Source organism: Barbus barbus, assembly GCF_936440315.1.
Source record: "Barbus barbus genome assembly, chromosome: 26".
Taxonomy (NCBI): Eukaryota; Metazoa; Chordata; class Actinopteri; order Cypriniformes; family Cyprinidae; genus Barbus; species Barbus barbus.
In genome coordinates this window covers 3,380,509-3,403,352 of record NC_136754.1, presented here as the reverse complement: position 1 = coordinate 3,403,352, position 22,844 = coordinate 3,380,509, and the positions used below count along the sequence as shown (strand labels likewise).

The following is a 22,844-nucleotide window of genomic DNA, read 5'->3' as shown; positions in this document are numbered from 1 at the left end:
ATAGCATTGTGCAATTTAGCAGATAGGAGCTGGAATATTAGCGTACTGCTTACTGCATAGCACATACTTCACACTGTCTAGTATGTAAAAATGTGTAATAATTTATTAGGTTAATCCAGAGAAAGACATCCAGTTATACATAAATGTATTTAGTATGCATTTGTTTAAATCCAAATTCCATTTTAGTTCACAGAGTCATGGAGGAGGTATTAAAAATTGTGGTTGTTTATGAAATGTAAGTTGAGCGCATTGCATTTCCATGCATAAAGAAAATTAGTATGTCGTGCACTACATAAGCTACTATTCAAATGTTTTGGGTCATTTTGGGTCAAAAATTACCACTTTTCCTGGCTAATCAAAGCATCCCATATAACTATGAGGCCACCAGGACTGTGTACAGCTGGCTTTTCTCTCTGTCCTCTGCAAAATGCCATCCAACTTTAAAGTCCTACTAATTTCCTTTAGCAAAAGAGAAGGGAGTAAGATCTCACCATTGTCTCAGATCTGCATCACAGTTGCAGTAGTATCTGGGATCTGTGCAGTTGCGTTCAATGCCACAGGCACATTTCTGCACACCTGGTCCTGATCCGCCCCAGTAGAAGTGCTTCTCATTTCCCCTGCCGACCCACCATGTGGATGGAGAGCCATCTAAGACAAAAAAACAAAAAAAAAGATCTTAAAAGATCTGACAATTTAGTCATCTTCAGGCCATCCAAGATGTTGATTAATTTATTTCTTCATGGGAACACATTTGGAGAAATTTTGCATTACATTACTTTCTCACCAATGGATCCTCTGCAGTGAATGGGTACCGTCAGAATGAGAGTCCAAACAGCTGATAAAAACATCACAATAATCAACAAGTAATACACACCACTCCAGTCCATTCATTAACTTGTGAAGCAAAAAGCTGCATGTTTATAAGAAACAAATCCATCATTAATATGTTTTAACTTTAAACTGTCGCTTCTGGCCAAAATACCACTCCATAATCCATAATCATTATTCTTCCGGTGAAAAAGTCCATCCTCTTGTTGTTCTCTAATAAAATTTTTGTTTAGAACTATTTTGGACTGATTTTGTTTGCAAATGGTGTTTGATCTGCATATTTCTCTCCTGATTCAGACAAGATGACTTTATCACAGAAAAAAAGCAATATTATGGATAGAGGACTGATATTTTAGCCAGAAGCAATACTTTAAAGTTAAAAACGCCTTAATGACGGATTTGTTTCTCACAAGACATTAACTGATGGCCTGGAGTGGTGTGGATTACTTGTGGATTATTGTGATGTTTTAATCAGCTGTTTGGACTCTCATTCTGACGGTACCCATTCACTGCAGAGGATCCACTGGTGAGCAAGTGATGGAATGCTAAATTTCTCCAAATCTGTTCTGATGAAGAAACAAACTCATCTACATTTTGAATGGCTTGGGAGTGAGCACATTTTCAGCTAATTTTCATTTTGGGTGAACTATTCCTTTAAAGCAACAAAATGTTCTTATGAGCACCATGAGTTTTTAGGATCATTTACCTGGTGAGTTGAGCAGGTGTGATTTGTAGCACATGTACGCCACGTGCTGCTCGCAGAATTCAGCGCTGCTGGTGACGCCGTTCATCTGAAACACAAAAACATGAGCAGCTCTGCAGGTGAGCACCACATTCAGCATCTGTTGGTTAGGTGTAACAGTTTTCATTGTTAAATTCACACAGTTTTAAGCGTCACCTGTTCAGCAGACATGCTGTAATTGAGTGTGAGCACAGTCTTGTCTTCAGGTCTGGAACCCGATGACACAGAGCTTTGAGCTGGAAGGTCATTCACTATGGTTGTCCACACTTTGTCTTCTGGAATACACATATACAAGTGTACTAGTCAGTGAGTATTCAGGTATTGATATATTTCTATGATATGCACTCAGTTTTGGAGAAACCATCGGATGTTTTTGTTGCTTAAAGGAGTAATATCACATTTAAAAAATATATTCCACAACAAATATTGTGTACACAGTGAAATGAAACATATAATGTAAGTAAGGTTTTATAATAGTAAGTTTTATAATGTTATTTAAGGTTTCATGCACCACAGACAGTCATAATTTAGTCATTTATTTAGTACCAAAGGGGTCACTGATGTGTGAATGTGCGAGATTATGTGTTAATGAATTCCTTGTTATGACAATGAATATATTAACACATGATATGAATATATTAGCAACTTCAGATGTGCATGCTACTCATGAACCCACGGATATTGTGTTTTATATATATATATATATATATATATATATAGTTATTTATTTAAATAAATATATATTTATTTTAATTTAATTAAAAAATATATATATATTTATATATGTATATTTTATATATTCTTATAGAAATATATTTAAATATATTTATATAATACAAACAACTTTATATGTGCATACTTCACATTATCCTGCTGATATTGTGTTTTGTTTTAAATATTTCATATATATTCAGAATATTTTATAAATATTCTTTCATATATGGTTCTGACCCATCATATTGCAGGTGACTCTGAATGGCTCGAGGGGTCCGCTGCTGTCCGGATCGATCCAGTATGTGTCTGAGCTTCGGCCTAAGTGTTTGTACTCCTCACAGGACTGCTCGTACACAGCTGCAGAAACACACATCGTAAGCATCGAAACAGCCACCACTGCAAGAAAATCTACAATGCTTCATTTCTGAGGACCAGTCAGCTAAATAAATAATAAAATAAATATCCTAGCATAATAATGACAATTCCAAACCAAAATCTCTATTCTGTAAGGTTCTTTGCATGTAAGGTACATAAAATTTGTTATATGGTTTCTTGGAGATTAAAAAAATCTTTCATTACAGGTTCTTTAAATCAGTTGATTGGTTTCCCTGTTCTTTAGGACACGAGTATGCTGATGACTTATACAATGTTCTTTGTGAAGCTCAAAATGTTGATTGATGCAGCAAGAGTCTATTTGCTATTTCTACATAGCAGCAGCTTCAGAGAAATTAGTACCCAAATATGCTCAAATAAATGTGGGCGATATGATTTTAGATGGCTTACAGTTGTGGCAGATGGCACCAGAGTATCCAGTGCCTTCACAGGCACATTTAAATGTGTCTCCAGTTTGAGAGCACTTGCCTCCGTGTTCACAGTGGTTTGGTATACACCTAGAAAAAGAGAGAGATTAAAGACACTGGAAATGACTAGAAGCTGGAAGGATGTTTTACTGATGTTTTGCATTTAAAAAAGGAAGCTAGGGTTAGGAGATTTATATAAAAAAAAATTATATATAATAGTTGACAAGGAAATGTGTAGTCGACCAAATTTTAATTAGCCGGTTAGTTGGAGAAAAAAAAGTTTCATGTTGCCACTTTCTGAAGTAATGCCAGTCGAGAAGCTGCATTGTTGAGTCATTGCCCTGTTTAATAATCTCTGCTCTTTGTAGCTCTATAAAACCTCACTTCCGCAGTCTGCAGAAGTATCAGATCAGCGGAGAGGTTCCCCTGATCCTGCATGTTAACACAGTCGTCCTGATCAAACGGGGGCAGGACACGTGACAGAGCTTTGAGGAACTCCTGCTGAAGAGTGTCAGATGTGTCTTGCATAAGCTCCTCGAAGAGGCTTCACAGCTTTAAAAGTCACTGTGACTCTAATAAAGCAACCAGTGGCACGACTCGAGGAACATCTTATTGCTTTTTGGGCAAAAAATGACAATCAAAATACAGCAGTGGCTTTGATCAGAACACTGCGAACAAAGGCAAACATCTGTTCATTAGTCTGCAGAGTCAGCCGTGAGAGCGTAGTGCAGTGGGTTCATGAATGAATATGGATGGGTATGGAGACTTGGCTTTATCGCGGGGAGACGTGACATTACCATATGAAAAGCAATGCTGTAAGGGGAGCGCCTGTTGACTTTTACAAAGCAGATTATGCATAAACCTGTAAAACAGTTGTGGCTGTATGAAAATTCAATTCAGTGCAAGTCCATACCGAGAATGCATTACCTGTCTATGATGGCACACATATCCAGACTGACGTTCTCAAAGCTACCCAGCATGCCGTGCTCCACAGACTGCAGGTCGACCAACTGGTCATCGACATGTATGAGCTGCATGCAACCCTGAAAGGAGCGCTGTGATGGAGAAAGGTCTGTCCGCGGGAAGTATCCTGCACATGGTGACAAGGAAATTAAAATCTGTACTCTCAAATGAGTTTTCATGCAAAGCAGATCAAGCCTTTCTAGGAAGATGCTTACATTCAGAATCAGAATCAGAATCAGAATGAGCTTTATTGGCCAAGTATGTTTACACATACAAGGAATTTGTTGTAGTGACAGAAGCGCCACAGTGCAACAGAAAGACAGCAACAGGACAGGACACAAGATAATAAAAGAATAACAACAATTAACTAAAAGGCAATGTACAAAGCAGCAAAAACACAATATACAGTATAATATAGACAACTATGTATGTACAGGTCAAGTATTTGCAAATTAGAAATGAGAAAATAAAGATAAAATTAGTGAGTGTGGTGAATGGATAATGTATTATAGTTGTGTGTTCCACGTTTATTGTTGAGTGTTCATGAGATGGATTGCCTGAGGGAAGAAACTGTTCCTATGTCTGGTCGTTCTGGTGCTCAGAGCTCTGTAGCGTCGACCAGATGGTAACAGTTCAAAGAGGGAGCGTGCTGGGTGTGAGGGGTCCAGAGTGATTTTAACAGCCCCTTTGCTTACTCTGGATAAGTACGGTTCTTGGAGAGTGGGGAGGGTTGTACCAATGCACAACCCACAACTGCTCAGCAGTCCGGACCACCCTCCGTAGTCTTCTGAGGTCAGATTTGGTAGCTGAGCTGAACCAGACAGTTATAGAAGTGCAGAGGATGGATTCAATGATGGCAGAGTAGAACTGTTTCAGCAGCTCCTGTGGCAGGTTGAACTTCCTCAGCTGGCGAAGAAAGTACAGCCTCTGCTGGGCCTTCCTGACAATGGAGTCTATGTGAATATCCCACTTCAGGTCCTGAGAGATGGTGATGCCCAGGAATCTGAATGATTCCACTGCAGTCACGGTGCTGTTCATGATGGTGAGTGGGGGGAGAGCAGGGGGGTTTCTCCTGAAGTCCACTATCATCTCCACAGTTTTGAGCATGTTAAGCTCCAGGTTGTTAAGACTGCACCAGACAGCCAGCTCCTTAACCTCCTGTCTGTAAGCAGACTCGTCACCGTCCTGAATGAGGCCGATCAGTGGAGCGTTTGAAGCATGAGGGGACTTTGCACAGCTCCAGTGATCTGTTGAAGAACTGTGTGAAGATGGGGGCCAGATGGTCAGCACAGGTTTTTAGGCAAGCTGGTGACACACCGTCTGGGCCTGGTGCATTCCTTATTTTGTTCTTCTGGAAGACCTGGCACACATCTTCTTCGCTGATTTGAATCGTAGGTGTGGGGGAGAGAGGGGTTGCTGGAGGTGTGAATGGTTGTGTGGAGAGGAGTTCAGGACGGGTGTGGGGTGATCTTTCAAAACGACAATAAAAGTGGTTCAAGTCGTCTGCCAGGTGTTGATTCTCCAGAGAGCTGGGGGATGGTGTCCTGTAACTGGTGATGTCCTTCATGCCTATCCACACTGAAGCCGGATCACTGGAAGAATTTTTTTTCCTGAGCTTGTCAGAATAATTCCTCTTTGGCGCTCTGATCTCCTTTTCCAGTGTGTATTTGGCCTGTTTGTACAAGACTTTATCCCCCTTTCTGTAAGCATCTTCTTTGGCCTGATGGAGCTGTCTGAGTTTTGCAGTGAACCATGGTTTGTCATTGTTGTAGATTAGATGAGTCCTGTTAGGAATGCACATATCCTCACAGAAACTGATATAAAATGTTACAGTCTCTAGCTCGTCTAGATCGGTGGCAGCGGCTTCAAAAACAGTCCAATCAGTGAGGTTGAAACAGGCTTGTAGATCCCGCTCTAAGTGAAGTGACATTCAGCCAAGTATGGTGACCCATACTCAGAATTCGTGCTCTGCATTTAACCCATCCAACGTGCACACACACAGCAGTGAACACACACACACCGTGAACATACACCCGGAGCAGTGGGCAGCCATTTTATGCTGCAGCGCCCGGGGAGCAGTTGGGGGTTCGGTGCCTTGCTCAAGGGCACCTCAGTCGTGGTATTGAGGGTGGAGAGAGCGCTGGACATTCACTCCCCCCACCTACAATTCCTGCCGGCCGGAGACTCGAACCCGCAACCTTTGGATTACAAGGCCGACTCTCTAACCATTAGGCCACGACTTCCCCGTCTATTTTCTTCCTCTATTTCATTAGTCCATCTTTTAACAGATCTTAATACAGGTTATGCAGATTTAAGTTTCTGCCTGTGGGTCGGAATAAGATGAACCAAACAGTGATCAGAGAGTCCTAAAGCTGCTCGTGGAACCGAGTGATATGCGTCCTTTATTGTTGTGTAACAGTGATCCAATATATTACTCTCTGTTGTCTCTAGTGGGACATGTGATGTGCTGTCTGTATTTTCGCGGGAGAGATTTGCTTTATTAAAGTCCCCGAGAATGATTAAAACAGAGTCCGGGTGTTGTTGCTTACTCTCTGTGATCAGATCAGCGAGTTTCTGTAAAGCTGTGCTCACGTGCGCTTGCGGTGGAATGTAGACACTCATGAGAATGAACAAGCAGAACTCCCGCGGCGAATAGAACGGCTTGCAGTTAATGAAGAGCGTTTCTAGATCTGAACAGCACATCTTCTTTAACAATTCAAGTATCCATCAGCATTGAATTTAATTGTAACTTAATTGTTTTTGTATAAACAAGTATATATTTATATTAGGGATGTACAAATGTATCGGCTGATACAGTAAAAACAATTAACGGTATTATCGGCTATTGTTTAAAACAAATGATGATCAGGACCGATTATATCCTGTCAATCAAAAGGGACCAGAAAAACATGTCAGACAGCAACTTGTGTGAAGAAAAAGTTTCTTGTGTTGAATTTAGGGATATCCACATTAAAGAAATAATAACGAATTAACACAGCACTGTTAACACGGGTTCTATTTAACCCACGGTTTTCCCTTCACCAAACATTATTTGTAGTGTGGCTCCCATCCAATAATTGCAAACGGTAAAATTGTTTATTATTTTTTTATATAAATTAGAGCTGTCAAATTGAGTAATAGCAATTAATTGCACCCAAAATAAAACATTTCTTAAATATATATACATGTATGTGTATTTATATATACATATAAATACACACAGTACACACACATATTATGTAAACAAACTTTTATTTTGGATGCGATTAATTGCGATTACTCAATTTGACAGCTCTAATATATATAAAAATAATAAACAATTTGAGTTTTTTTTAATTTTCCAAATAAAAATACAATTACCGCCGAAAAAGTAATCTCCTCCAGTCCTGATCTGAATGGGGAGAGCAGCTCGCACTGTGGACATCTCGTCTCCATTGATGGTCAACATGGCAATGCTTTCCAGTGCCAGGAAGTGAACGCTGTGCCACTGTCCGTCATTAAGACCAGAACCTGCAGAGAAACACTTCAGCATAAGCAATGACAAAATCAGATTTTTGTGTGTGTGTGTGTGTTTTACTGGTTGATATGATAGTTAAGGAGATCTAAATGCATGCTAGTGTGTTGCTACAAGGATTTTCCAAGCTGAAACTGTACAGAAAGTCTAGAAACTGAGAGAGCTCTGGATGTGCGTCTTCAGGTGTGATGTTACCTGAGGATATGTCCACGCGTGTGTTCTTGCCCAGTGTGACGTAGATGTGGACGGTAACTTTACCCTCCACCAGGCTGACCTCCACCCCTCCAGGCATGAGCGGGGTAAAGAACAGCAGACCACTGGGGTTCCACGTCCGAAACTGCAGTTGGACCGACACCGTGTCTGCATCAGTCCGACCCGGAAGCTGCAAGGAGCTGGTGGAGTTAAAGAAGGCCGGGAACGTGTGTGATTCCGCACAGGAGAACGTCAGGTTAAGCTGGAATGGAAACAGCAGATGAAATGAAAATTATGAAACATTTCAAATGAAAGTGTTTTTCAAGGAGTTCAACACACACCACTACAGGAATGATCACAACTTTACAGTAGAATTTCCAAGGACAGATTGATTGAAGAGGGAGTATTAATCAGGAAACCTGCATAGGATCCAACTGGAAAATCCAGCTAAAACCAGCTTAAGGTGGTAGAAGGTTTAGTCTAGTTTCTAGCTGGTCCACACTGGTCTAGATGTCTGAAATCCCAGCCAGTGGTTAAAGTACCTTTAAGGTTGTCAGATCACCTTAGACCAGGAAAAGCAGCTACTATGTTTCAAAACTTCACTCAATCACCTTAAACTGGCACAAACTGTATTTTCCTGCACAAAAAGGGACTGTGGACAATAACCGCCACTCATTATGTAGTCATTGTGAAAAATCACAGAACACGCACAGAGAGTGACAGCACTTCTCAATTACTGTCTGTCCTCACACACCCAGAGCACTGTGGGAAAGGGAAGGAAACCTCTGTTTATGACTGAGGTCAGCGCAGGGAGAGGAACTGTATCTACTGAATATTTAATGTGAGAAATAGAAGCTGCAAACCTTCGGGAGCTGGGATTACTGTAAACAATACAAAGTATCGAATTAGAGAAAGCACTGAAAACAACAGAATGCTTAAAATATGTATTAAGAAAGCAAAGGAAAGGACATTTTGATTTCTTGTCAGTTGTAACCAGACATAATGAAATATTTTAAAGCAGTGTTTCTCAATTTAAGGGGCTGAGGCTTAAAATGGTTAAATATAAGAAAAAAACAAGTTTTTAAATATGCTAAATCAACTCAAATCCAAGATGAAACTGATTCTTTTTCTTCATTTGTTCTAAAAAGATGTTTTATTTAAAAATATGATTTTTGTGGTCTTGGAAAAAAAATTGGATTAAGGACTTTTTAAAAGTGAGATTTCTATACCCAGAAATGTCAGTGACATTAATAAAATCTCAAAATTCATTTTTTTTCTAGTTCTCTAAAATACTGTGAGTATATAGTATTATAAATTATAGTGTATATTTATATAATATAATTTATTTTAAACATTATATTTATTTAATATTATTTATTTATATATTTTATATATACAATATAAATATTTTGAGTAGAAACTACTGAGAAATTTGTGGCTTTAAATCTTAAAAACTCATGAACATTTCTACAATAAATACACATTTTTCTAGTTATGTCAAGCTGCAAAACATTTTACTGAGTAGAAACTGTGAATCTGTGAATTATCCTCATCCTATAACCTTATACCATGTGTCACATAAATGTATTATTGAACATTCAGTTCTTTATTCTTCTGAAATTATAGAATTTAATTACGCAGATTTTAATATAATTTAATATAAAGTAAGCATACTTATTTTAATTATTTGTTTTACATTTTGAATTACATTTATTTTAATATATTGACAGTCCCAGTTTCTGTCAATACAAAAGTTTGAAAACAAGCAGCTTTGTGATTCCAGCAGAAGTACCAGAAATATATTTGTCTTGGAGCAGCGTAACACCCAGCAACAGCAAACTGTGAAGCTCCTGAATTATCTCCACAAGACATTGCAGAGCTCTGCGGTGTTCATTTGATAAAAATAGACATGCAAATTTGGCACGTACGAAGCTGGAGGTGTCTACTTTTCTCCTGCGTGCGAGGTTAGTGATGTTGTCCCCGTTGTAATGAATGGCCTCCATGCAGCCGATGTAGTTCTCTCTGCCCCCTGAGCTGGGCTTGGCAGACACTGGCATCCCTCCAAATGTAATCTGGGAATAGACACCAAGGTACAGTGAAAGTGATGGAAACAATTACCATCTATAGTACAGATAGCCGAACATTAATCTCATCTAATCTTATCTACGCTATCTATCTGTTTGAATAAATGCCACCCAGAGAACGCAATATTTAGTGTGCTAAAGACCCAAATCCCAGCAGCGCTGGGGTAAAATGATGAAACGGAGCGGGGGAGAGCTGTAAATGAAACGTGAGAGGAAGAAGAGAGAGGACTGAGGCTTTATTACATAATATGCAAATATGTAATTGTGCTAATGCTTTTTCCGTGATATTAACGGGATAGTTTACCCAAAAAGTTAAAATTGCATGTGTTCAGTTCTGAAATGCTTTATCATTGAGGTACTATTAGCAATATTGTGAATTAGATGTTATTTTCATATTTTCTGTTCAGGCTTCTTATAGTTACCTAAGACCAGAACTGAAACAAAAATGAAAACCATAAAAAAAAAAACATATATATAACTCATGTGTATGTCTATATACACATTACGTATAAACTATATATTATTATACACTGACCAAAATTATAAACGCAACACTTTTGTTTTTTTCCCCATTTTTCATGAGCTGAACTCACAGATCTAAGACTTTTTCTATGTACACAAAAGGCCTATTTCTCTCAAATATTGTTCACAAATCTGTCTAAATCTGTGTTAGTGAGCACTTCTTTTCTGAGATAATCCATCCACCTCACAAATGTGGCATATCAAGATGCTGATTAGACAGCATGATTATTGCACAGGTGTGCCTTAGGCTGGCCACAATAAAAGGCCACTCTAAAATGTGCAGTTTTACTGTATTTGGGGGGTCCGAAAACCAGTCAATATCTGGTGTGACCACCATTTGCCTCATGCAGTGCAACACATCTCCTTCGCATAGAGTTGATAAGGTTGTCCACTCCTCTTCAATGACTGTGCGAAGTTGCTGGGCATTGGCAGGAACTGGAACACGCTGTCGTATACGCCGATCCAGAGCATCCCACACATGCTCAATGGGTGATATGTCCGGTGAGTATGCTGGCCATGCAAGAACTGGGATGTTTTCAGCTTCCAGGAATTATGTACAGATCCTTGCAACATGGGGCCGTGCATTATCATTCTGCAACATGTGGTGATGGTCGTGGATGAATGGCACAACAATGAGCCTCAGGATCTTGTCACGGTATCTCTGTGCATTAAAAATGGCATCAATAAAATGCACCTGTGTTCGTTGTCCATAACATACACCTGCCCATACCATAACCCCACCGCCACCATGGACCACTCAATCCACAACGTTGACATCAGCAAACCGCTCACTCACACGATGCCATACACGTTGTCTGCCATCTGCCCTGTACAGTGAAAACCGCGATTCATCCATGAAGAGAACACCTCTCCAAAGTGCCAAACGCCATCGAATGTGAGCATTTGCCCACTCAAGTGGGTTACGACGACAAACTGCAGTCAGGTCGAGACCACAATGAGGACGAAGAGCATGTAGATGAGCTTCCCTGAGACGGTTTCTGACAGTTTGTGCAGAAATTCTTTGGTTATGCAAACCGATTGTTGTAGCAGCTGTCTGGGTGGCTGGTCTAAGACGATATTGGAGGTGAAGATGCTGGATGTGGAGGTCCTGGGCTGGTGTGGTTACACGTTGTCTGCGATTGTGAGGCCGGTTGCATGTACTGCCAAATTCTCTGAAACGCCTTTGGAGACGGCTTATGGTAGAGAAATTAACATTAAATTCACGGGCAACAGCTCTGGTGGACATTCCTGCAGTCAGCATGCCAATTGCACGCTCCCTCAAAACTTGCGACATCTGTGGCATTGTGCGGTTTGATAAAACTTTTATTGTGGCCAGCCTAACGAACACCTGTGCAATAATCATGCTGTCTAATCAGCATCTTGATATGCCACACCTGTGAGGTGGAAGAAGTGCTCACTAACACAGATTTAGACAGATTTGTGAACAATATTTGAGAGAAATAGGCCTTTTGTGTACATAGAAAAAGTCTTAGATCTTTGAGTTCAGCTCATGAAAAATGGGGGCAAAAAACAAAAAGTGTGGCGTTCATAATTTTGGTCAGTGTATATTATTATTATTAGTTAAACATGATGTACTAAAATAAATATAATTAAATCAAATCAAAACAAAAACGAATAAACCGATATATGCACATATATAAAAAATGACAAAAATAAAAATATAAAAGGTGCAAAATATAAAAAGAATATTAAAAGAAAATATGAAAATAATAACTGATTCAAAATATTACTAAAAACTACAATAGTATCTCGATGCTAAAATAACACTGTTTAGGTTTTTATTAATTTTTACTTTAGCTGATTTTTCACTAAATTTACAGTATATTTCATTTAATTTTATTTCAAGTAATGAAAAGTAAATAATACAGATAAAATATTTCTTTAAGAATATAGTTGTCTGACCTCCCAACTGTATTTATTGATGAATAATCCTATAAATTACTCATGATTTCACCAAACATTTAGATTTATTTGAAATCTGTCATTTACTTCGTAGTCCAGGTCCAGATGGTCAAACTCTCCGTTGGTGCGGAAGCTCTGCGTGTGCTGGTCGAGCGTGAAGTTAACACTGCGTCTGTAGCGTTCAATCAGAACAGAGTGCCAGTGATCGTCATCCAGCAGACTGCCGCTAGACACCGATGTGTGACCCTGAATGGAGCCGTACTGATTACTGCCTGTAATAGACACAAGGGTCAAAAGCCATTAGTGAAATGGGTCAGACAGGTCAAACGGGGATCCTTTCTACAATGGCAAAGGAGACAAAAAAGACAATATTTATACTAATACTTATATCAGCATCATTACTCCAGCTTTCGGTGTCACATGATCCTTCAGAAATCATTCTAATGTGCTGATTTGCTGCTCAAGGAACATTGCTTATTATTATCAATGTGGAAAATAGTTGTGCTGCTTCATATTTTTGTGGAAAAGAACATGTATGTATTTGAAATAGAAATCTTTGCAACTCTATAAATGTTTATACTGCTACTTTTAATCAATTTAATGCATCCTTACGGACTAAAAGTATGAATTTGTGGTAAAAAAGTTGTGAATGGTAGTGTGTCGCCGTCACTCTTTGAATTAAATCTTTTACCCAGGTTGATCTGCAGCAGGAGTTTGGCTCGCCGCAGCTCTAGAGTGATATAATCGCCCTGCTGTCCCTCTCCATGCAGAAGAATGCCGTCTCCTTTAGTAGTCTTAAACTTGAGTGATATCACGTCCTTCAAGATCTTCATCTTTTTCTGTCTAAATCGATAGGAAATCACTCCCTGGCCGTCAAAGCTGATCACATCCGCCCCTGAACGCAGGAATATGGGTCAGTCACAAACAAACATATGAAGTCTTCCTCAGCCTTACAACACTTTCTCCAATCCAAACAAGTTTATGATGCAACAGTGGTGAAACTAAATGTATTTGCTTTTAAAGGGGCCATATCATAAATTATTATGCAGATTTATCCTTGATCTTGAAATAAACATTTCATGTGCATTATATACACTATATATATAAAAGAGACTATTATTGAAGAATAATGCAGCTATACAGTATTGGACCAAACAAAAAGTGTGCAATGTATAAAGGTGTTAGGTAACGAAAGGGTTAAAAATGATTCAAATGTGTAAAAATGACCCCTCTAAAATGTGTGAAAGATACATCAAGGATCACTCCTACAACACTCACAGTAAGCGCAGCCATAGAGCTCCACTCTCAGCCCAATTCTCCCCTCCTCACTCCAGTGCAGCGGGATGAAACGCACGAATTGGGCCATGAAAGGGTGCTGGAGTTCATGGCGCACAGCCCGCTCTGAGTTCCAGTTACCTGAAAATGTCTGAGGCAGGAAGAAGGGAAGCACACTTTATAAAGGCATCGAGAAAACCTCCTCCTGTGAGTGAGACACTCCATTACTGTTGGTTCTGCGTACACAGATCAATACGACAGGCTCTGGAAGCGTATTTCCAGGAGAACTGCCTTTGCATCTTAATTTCTTGTCATAAGCACTGTTTATGAATGAGGGAAATATGTGTGCAATGTGTTGTGAGGAATGAGTGTAATTGCATTTACAAATCTTGAGATAAAAGTATGCATGATATTAGCTTCAGAAAATTCGAAATAAAATCCATTTATGAGGCAGTTTATGAACGTTGTAATGCTATAGAGGAAATCATAGGAAAGTGAAAACTGAGATCTCCTTAATTTGTCAAATTCTTCCCCTAGAGAGCAGAGATTAAACCAAGAACAAATGGAAATGTTTCAATTGTTTCTCAGGGAACATTGTGATTAAAACAAGAAACATGTGCATAAGTCTCCAGCTTATCAGAGAAAAAAATTACAGAATTTCAGAATAGATTTCATAAATATAAATTAAGTTCATAAATATGCATGAACACTATCCACATACATTTTTATAGATTTATACCAGTGTTCTTTTTTAGTGTTATTTATTTACTATTAAGGTATTTAGTAATATTTTATAGCTTAGTAACTTTTATTTTTATATTTTCAGTTTTCTTTTCAATTTTAGTTTAAGTTTTAGCAATTACACTGACCAAAATTATAAACGCAACACTCGCATTTTTCATGAGCTGAACTCAAAGATCTAAGACTTTTTCTATGTACACAAAAGGCCTATGTCTTTCAAATATTGTTCACAAATCTGTCTAAATCTGTGTTAGTGAGCACTTCTCCTTTGCTGAGATAATCCATCCACCTCACAGGCGTGGCATATCAAGATGCTGATTAGACAGCATGATTACTGCACAGGTGTGCCTTAGGCTGGCCACAATAAAAGGCCACTCTAAAATGTGCAGTTTTATCACACAGCACAATGTCACATATGTCGCAAGTTTTGAGGGAGCGTGCAATTGGCATGCTGACTGCAGGAATGTCCACCAGAGCTGTTGCCCGTGAATTGAATGTTCATTTCTCTACCATAAGCCATCTCCAAAAGGCGTTTCAGAGAATTTGGAAGTTTATTTTTCATCTAATATTTATATTTTTTCAGCTTTTTTCAATGGTTCAATGGCTAATTTAAATGGGTTTATGTTGTTCTATACTCCTAATATCTCATATGTGTCTCTTTTTATTTCACAAAAGACTTGCACTTAATTTAAAAAGAAAGAGGATTATTAAAGTTTGACAGTCCAAAAATCTTGGAAAACTTTAACTTTTGGCTAAAGCTATGTGGATCAGTTTGTATGACACAGCAGCAGCTGTTACTGTCAGATTAGGTAACCCAAAAACAATATTTAGTTCCTGAGCTATAAATCACAGTTGTCCCTGTAAACTCACCCATATGTTGCTGTCCTGCCGATATGGCTTCCAATTACTTCCCGTGTCACTGTAGAGGAGCCTGTAGTGTTTCGTCCAATCAGAGCTGCTGTATCTGCCCTGTGTTGCTACGGCAGTGATCTGTTTCCTGGCCCTGAGGTCCACCTGTAGCCACTGGTACCTGTCGGAGTCTGACGGTGACCATCCTCCACTGCCTTAGAAAGATAAAGCACAAGTCAAATCTGATGTGTGAAAACAGCACATGCTGCCAAACTTGAATTACGATGCTTTAGTCCACACCGCAGCGCCATAATGCCCCATTAGCACTATACTTCCTTAAAGGTAGCCAAAATGTGCATTAAAATTCATTATAATCTATAGAGATGTTTTTCTCCATTTTGCAATCTAAGCAAAACCTAATGCATCCTTTATACTTTATCTGCAGTAATTGCACATCTCTGTCTAAATGTCAACTAATGGGGAGAGAGACGCAGCGGACCTGACAGTGGCATACAGGCTGTTCAGAATAACCATACTATTCTTACAATTTCTGCAGTATGCATATTTTATTTATGCATTTATTGACTTATCACACAAAAGTGAAAACTGCACATGTCCCACAATGCAGTGCACTCGACTAGATGTTACACTTCCAGTGTAATGACTGAAGCTGGAGGTGACTGCAGGAATTGTTTTTGGAATTGGACATATTTATACAAAATTGAAATTACAAATAGACAGCACTGGCAACCAAATAAGGTCATGTGACAACAACACAGAACACTTCACATACTACTTTTTTTAATATGAGGGCAGTATACAGTGTACATAAGTTTGGGATCAGTAAGATTTTTTTTTTTTTAATGAATACTTTTATTCAACAAGGACACATTAAATTTATGAAAAGTTACAGTAAAGACATTTAGAATTTTACAAAAGAATTGAACTTTCTATTCATCAAAAAATCCTGGAAAAAATGTAGCAAATATGAACTATTTTTAACATCAATAATAACAAGAAATGTTTCAACAAATGCAGCAAATCAGTATCTTAGAATGACTTCTGAAGGATCATGTGACATTGATTGAAGCCTGGAGTGATGATGCTGAAAATACAGCTTTGCATCACAGGAATACATTTTTAAATATATTAAAATAGAAAAACATTATTTTATATTGTAATAATATTTCATAATATTACTGTTTTACTGTAAATTCTTTGAAAAACATTAAAGCATCTTATCAATCCCAAACTTTTGATGTGTAGTGATGTAGTAAACTAGTCTTCCATTCTAAACACAGCTGTAGAGCTCTTCCTCACCTACTCTCCTGTTGAGTTTTGCATAGCCAGCGCCAAAATCAGCTGCCAACACGGAGGAGCTGGTGAAGGCGCTGTAGGGAAGGGGTGAAGCCAACACCTCATCACACCTCTCTGGAAAAGAGAAAAACATATGCTTGAAATATTTCTTAACAGACTGTACATAACAATCATAGAATAACACAGTCATTCATACAGTATGTTTGCCAAAGATGCTTCTGATAGAATATCACTGAGTTTCTGTAAAATTCAGTGCCAAGAGTGCATAGATATCCACATTATGTTGTAAATCTCCTCTTCAGTACAATCGGACATTGCATGCAGTTTTTATATTTGCTGTTCTGTTATGTTACTGGTGTCTTTTTTCCACTTTTATAACAGTCAGAATTAATCTACTTGATTTCTGTCCCTGTGCATTATACATAAAAACACCATCTGAAAGTAACTCAGCATCTCTCAGCTTAGCAAATTCAAGGTTTGTTAGAAAGTCAAGGTTTGAGATGCAGAAAGCTCTCAGAAGTGGAGCACGTTTCTCACTGAAAGGCCCTTCGTGTTTCTGGCTGCTGTGGGTGCGGTCAGTCTGCAGAGTTTAAATAGGCTCCTCGTAACCCAATTTATCAGACCAGAGGAGGCGAAATTCAAGGCCAAAGTCTGAGTACTCCTCTCTCAAGGATATGAGTCTCTGTTTATGTGCCTCAAGATTTACAGTGTCAATGCGAAGCATTTTAAAATTCAAATTTAAAAGTTCAAATTTATCAAATGCATTCATCGGTTTTAGTTACATGAATTTTTCATGTTCATGACCACACATTCATATTTATGACCAGCAGTGGGGCAAAGTAATGACTGTGAATACCAAGAAATACTATTGATTATTGGATTTCAGCCATACCAGGTCTCATGCAGTTTTGTAATTGTTAACTAAAATTATTATATTTTTAGTTAAATAAAGCTGAATGCATAAATTAAAATAAATAAAATAAGATAAAATAAAATAAAAACGTAAAAATACATTTTGCCTTGGCAACTAAATAAATATGATGAAATAAGTTTAATTTGAAGTACTAAAATTACTATATATATATATATATATATATATATATATATATATTCTGTATAATTACTATATATGAATGACAAAAGCACATAACAAAATTACTAAAACCGTAAACTAAAAGTAAAATGAAACCTGAAAATACAGAAATAAATGCTAAATATATTCTTGCTAAAAATACAAAATATTAATAAATATTATAACAGTACATAAATGGTACAGGACTAAGATATTTTGACCACTATAGCAGTCCAAATTACATTGGATCCCACTGACATTTTAAAATATATTTTTTGTGTGTTCAACAGAAGAAAGTCAGTCATGCATATGTACAACATATATGTGAATCAGTTTGAGAGGAAAGGCACCACAAACAAGTGACCTAAACAAGTAAATCATTAGCAGTAAACTTTAACCTAGTTAAAAGCAAACATGCATGTGTATGTAAAATGCTGCATGAACAAAAGCAGTTAAAGCAGAAAAAAAAAAATTCAATGAGTCATCATGCAGCAGATGGGTTTCACAAACAGACGTGAGCGATTATTTCCTGCTGTGAGAGGATGTTCCGATGCCGTTATGACATGTTCTCCATCTACTGAAGCCTTCAGAGATCGCGTAAATGTCAGCAAGCCCATTTGCGGTGTTGACCTTCAACCAGATATGGTGAGGTTGGGTCCTAAGAGAAGGCTATTTCCCAATATACGGAAATGCACTGACTAATTTAATCAGCACGAGACACGCTGACCATCACGCTCATGTCAATACGCACCCAAAGGAGAATGGTTATGGCAACAATTCCATCTCAAAAACAATTTTGCCACTAATAAACATTTTTAAAAGCTAATGCACTTGTTTGCACAGAAGACAACAGGATAAGTTAAGAGATGCATGTGACAAGGTAAAAGCAATAGAATATGGGTCAGTGTTTGAGACACTCAATTTTTTACCTGTGCATAATTTCAAAACAAGCCATAATCTACTCCATTTTTTAAATTGTGTGTATTTAGGATACATAAAATGATAGCGATAATAAAAGCATAGCAAGATAAAGTAGTTCATTTTATTTCAAATGTTTAAAATGACATTTCTACCACAGAATGCTATAAAAGACCTAAAATCACCTGATTTGGTAGAAATGACACTGGTAGAAATGTTAATGAAATGTGATGCATGTATACAAACTGCTGTACATTGTGAAAGTATGTTGCAAAAGAGTTTATTTTATACAAATCTACAGAAACAAAAGTGCCCATATTAAAAGAAAAACCCTCGATTAATCCCTAAACACTAGTGCAGTGATGCTGAATGCCTATGAGCGCTATAATTAGAGCGAGAGGGTGATTGCTCGGAGGATATCCTTTGATCGAAAACCAGAGTGCTCATATATTGATTGTGATCTTCCCCTGAGATTAACCTTTCATTTACCCGGAGAGCCTCAGATTCTCATGGATTCAGCATTGATCTCTCTCGCCAGCCTCAGGTGCTGTTTAATACGACTCAGATCACTGATATGAGCTCTACAGCACATAGATGAGAAACAGAGGTAATATGAGACAGGAAAACCACCTGGTTGCTTCGTTTAGGATAGTCCTAACAAAAAACAGCTAAAATTGGAAATACGGTATCAATTCTTCATCGAAAAATTGTTAGTATCATGGAGCTAGATCAAGTGTGGCACGGCAAGTTTCCAGCATCAAGTGACTTCTCTTTTTAATGAAATTGAAAACACTACACAAAGCAACAAAATGTGCGCGCGTGTGAGACCCTGGACCACAAAACCAGTCTTAAGTTGCTGGGGTATATTTGTAGCAACAGCCAAAAATACACTGTATGGTCAAAATTATTGTATTGGCAAAATTATATATGCCAAAAATCAATTAAGTAAAGATCGTGTTCCATGAAGATATTTTGTAAATTTCTTACTGTAAATATATGAACTAGAAAATCAAAGTCGGCACACCATAGCTCCAGAAACAGAAAAATATTTATTCATGTTCTCACCACAGGTGACGTTTCAAACTTACACGCTCTTCATCAGTGTAACAGGGCGAACGAGATGTGAGGTGTGTGGATCCATGTGCAAGCTTTTATTAATAGACATGGTCAAAAACACAGGCAGGGTCGAACAAATGGCAAACAGGTACAGTGGTGTGAAAAAGTGTTGGCCCCCTTCCTGATTTTTTATTTTTTTGCATGTTTGTCACACTTTAATGTTTCAGATCAGCAAACAAATTTAAATATTAATCAAAGATAACACAAGTAAACACAACATGCAGTTTTTAAATGAAGGTTTTATTTTTATAAAGGGACAACAAAATCCAAACCCACATGGCCCTGTGTGAAAAAGTCCCCCCCCCCCCCCCCCCCCCCCCCGTTAAAACATAACTGTGGTTTATCACACCTGAGTTCAGTTTCTCTAGCCACACCCAGGCCTGATTACTGCTACACCTGTTTGCAATCAGGAAATCACTTAAATAGGACCTGCCTGACAAAGTGAAGTAGACCAAAAGATCCTCAAAAGCTACACATCATGTTGAGATCCAAAGAAATTCAGGAACAAATGAGAAAGAAAGTAATTGAGATCTATCAGTCTGGAAAAAGTTATAAAGCCATTTCTAAAGCTTTGGGACTCCAGCGAACCACAGTGAGAGCCATTATCCACAAATGGAGAAAACATGGAACAGTGGTGAACCTTCCCAGGAGTGGCCGGCCGACCAAAATTACCCCAAGAGCACAGCGACGACTCATCCAAGAGGTCACAAAAGACCCCACAACAACATCTAAAGAACTGCAGGCCTCACTTGCCTCAGTTAAGGTCAGTGTTCATGACTCCACCATAAGAAAGAGACTGGGCAAATATGGCCTGCATGGCAGAGTTCCAAGACGAAAACCGCTGCTGAGCAAAAAGAACAAAGGCTTGTCTCAGTTTTGCCAGAAAACATCTTGATGATCCCCAAGACTTTTGGGAAAATACTCTGTGGACTGACGAGACAAAAGTTGAACTTTTTGGAAGGTGTGTGTCCCATTACATCTGGCATAAAAGTAACACAGCATTTCAGAAAAAGAACATCATACCAACAGTAAAATATGGTGGTGGTAGTGTGATGGTCTGGGGCTGTTTTGCTGCTTCAGGACCTGGAAGACTTGCTGTGATAAATGGAACCATGAATTCAGCTGTCTACCAAAAAATCCTGAAGGACAATGTCCGGCCATCTGTTCATGACCTCAAGCTGAAGCGAAATTGGGTTCTGCAGCAGGACAATGATCCAACACACGCCAGCAAATCCACCTCTGAATGGCTGAAGAAAAACAAAATGAAGACTTTGGAGTGGCCTAGTGAAAGTCCTGACCTGAATCCTATTGAGATGCTGTGGTATGACCTTAAAAAGGCGGTTCATGCTCGAAAACCCTCCAATGTGGCTGAATTACAACAATTCTGCCAAGATGAGTGGGCCAAAATTCCTCCACAGCGCTGTAACAGACTCATTGCAAGTTGTCGCAAACGCTTGATTGCAGTTGTTGCTGCTAAGGGTGGCCCAACCACTTATTAGGTTTAGGGGGCAAGCACTTTTTCACACAGGGCCATGTGGGTTTGGATTTTGTTTTCCCTTCATAATAAAAAAACTTCATTCAAAAACTGCATGTTGTGTTTACTTGTGTTATCTTTGATTAATATTTAAATTTGTTTGATGATCTGAAACATTAAAGTGTGACAAACATGCAAAAAAATTAAAAATCAGGAAGGGGGCCAACACTTTTTCATACCACTGTATATAGAGGGCAAGACAGATGAGTACTCAAGTAAACGGGCGTGGTCTTCGATCGGCGAACAACATCCAGAGGGGTTGACAAGAGGGGTAATCCAGGTACACGAGCAATGGTCCAGGCAGGGGCAAACAGAGTCCAAATAGAAGGCAAAGGGTTAATCCAAGATACAAGGCAGAAGATCAGGAACCAAACAACAAGGCAACACGAAAAGACTAGACTTAAACTAAAATAAGAAACGGAAACTAGGAATGGCTCCGTTAAGCAACTAACACTTGGAGAGTGATAAACAAACACGGAAAGGCTTGGTAAGTAGCTAACACTAGGAGAGTGCTAAACGCTAGACAATACTCAGCAACTAGTGTGTAATAGCTCTTAGGCTGCGCCCACACGAAGCCAGATTTCTCCCTATCCGATCTTTTTTTTGCCTCAAATTCCGTAAACACGGAGTCGTCTCAGGAAATATCTGCGTACACACGGAATCACTGAAACCGACTGAAAACGATGTAGTACACATGCCAGACCAATATGTGGCGCTGTAATTCTGCCACAGAGATACACAAAAAAACAGAGAAGAAGACTTGGACCATGTGCGTAAACCTTGCGCGCTGAATATAAACTAACACACAAAGCAGAAGATTTTGCTTTAATAAAGCTAATGAGCTCAGTAGGTTCTGCAGCACGAACACAGGCACGTAGTCTGACGTTGTTGTTGTTGTCGCTGTTATGTGACGTAGCGGTGTCTGATTAGGGGCGAGACGTGGGCTGATGACGTCATCGTTTCATAAAATATACGGATTCGCCGTCCACACGAAAACGTGAAAACGGCGTTTTCAAATTTATCCACCCTGGGACCCGGTTTCAAAAATGATCGGTTTCACTCTTCGAAAACGCCGGATTCGTGTGGACGAAATGCCTATACGGTAAAAAAATGTATGCGTATACAGCGAAACGCGTCTTCGTGTGGACAGGGCCTTAGGTGAGCGTGTGATTGGTGACAGTTGTGTGATAGTGCATTCAGCTGTGTATGTGCAATCAGTGCAATCAGCTGTGTGTGTGTCATCAGTGCAATGGATGATGGGAAATGCAGTCCAGTGCGATGTGTGGTGTGAGAGTCAGTATGATGGAGAGGCAACCTCTTGTGGCAGTCGTAGGGAAGGCCACGAACCAGGTTCGTGACAATCAGACAATCAGCTTTTTGCCTATTGGATGTGCGCTCTTGGACTGTGTTTTGTTCTACTGTAACTTACTTTTTGATCAGTAATATGCATTGCTAAGAACTTCATTTGGACCACTTTAAAGGCAATTTTCTCAGTATTTTGAGTTTTTTGCACCTTCAGATTCCAGATTTTCAAATAGTTGTATTTTGGCCAAATATTGTCATATCCTAACAAACCATACATCAATGGAAAGCTTATTTATTCATTTATTCAAATAAATTGACACTTATGACTGGTTTTGTGGTCCAGGGTCATATATATATATATATATATATATATATATATATATGGTGCCTAGTTTGAGCATTTGAGTTGTTAAATAGTGAAGAACTTAATTTAGC

The 22,844-nt window shown here is 38.7% G+C and overlaps 1 protein-coding gene across 1 annotated transcript in view; it reads right to left on the bottom strand.

Moving 5' to 3' along the window:
* The window catches only part of LOC306846090 (contactin-associated protein-like 2), a gene marked incomplete at both ends in the record, with an annotated part of 40,711 nt that overhangs the window by 8,698 nt on the left and 9,169 nt on the right, over positions 1–22,844 (bottom strand). Inside the window, 14 exons of the mRNA XM_079379201.1 lie at positions 492–648; positions 1,535–1,619; positions 1,727–1,845; positions 2,522–2,641; positions 3,068–3,174; positions 4,012–4,174; positions 7,408–7,557; positions 7,757–8,015; positions 9,682–9,825; positions 12,370–12,554; positions 12,974–13,177; positions 13,561–13,708; positions 15,169–15,362; positions 16,468–16,578. Of these exons, the coding sequence (XP_079235327.1) occupies positions 492–648; positions 1,535–1,619; positions 1,727–1,845; positions 2,522–2,641; positions 3,068–3,174; positions 4,012–4,174; positions 7,408–7,557; positions 7,757–8,015; positions 9,682–9,825; positions 12,370–12,554; positions 12,974–13,177; positions 13,561–13,708; positions 15,169–15,362; positions 16,468–16,578 (2,146 nt within the window). The remainder of the gene's footprint in view (positions 1–491; positions 649–1,534; positions 1,620–1,726; positions 1,846–2,521; positions 2,642–3,067; positions 3,175–4,011; positions 4,175–7,407; positions 7,558–7,756; positions 8,016–9,681; positions 9,826–12,369; positions 12,555–12,973; positions 13,178–13,560; positions 13,709–15,168; positions 15,363–16,467; positions 16,579–22,844) is intronic.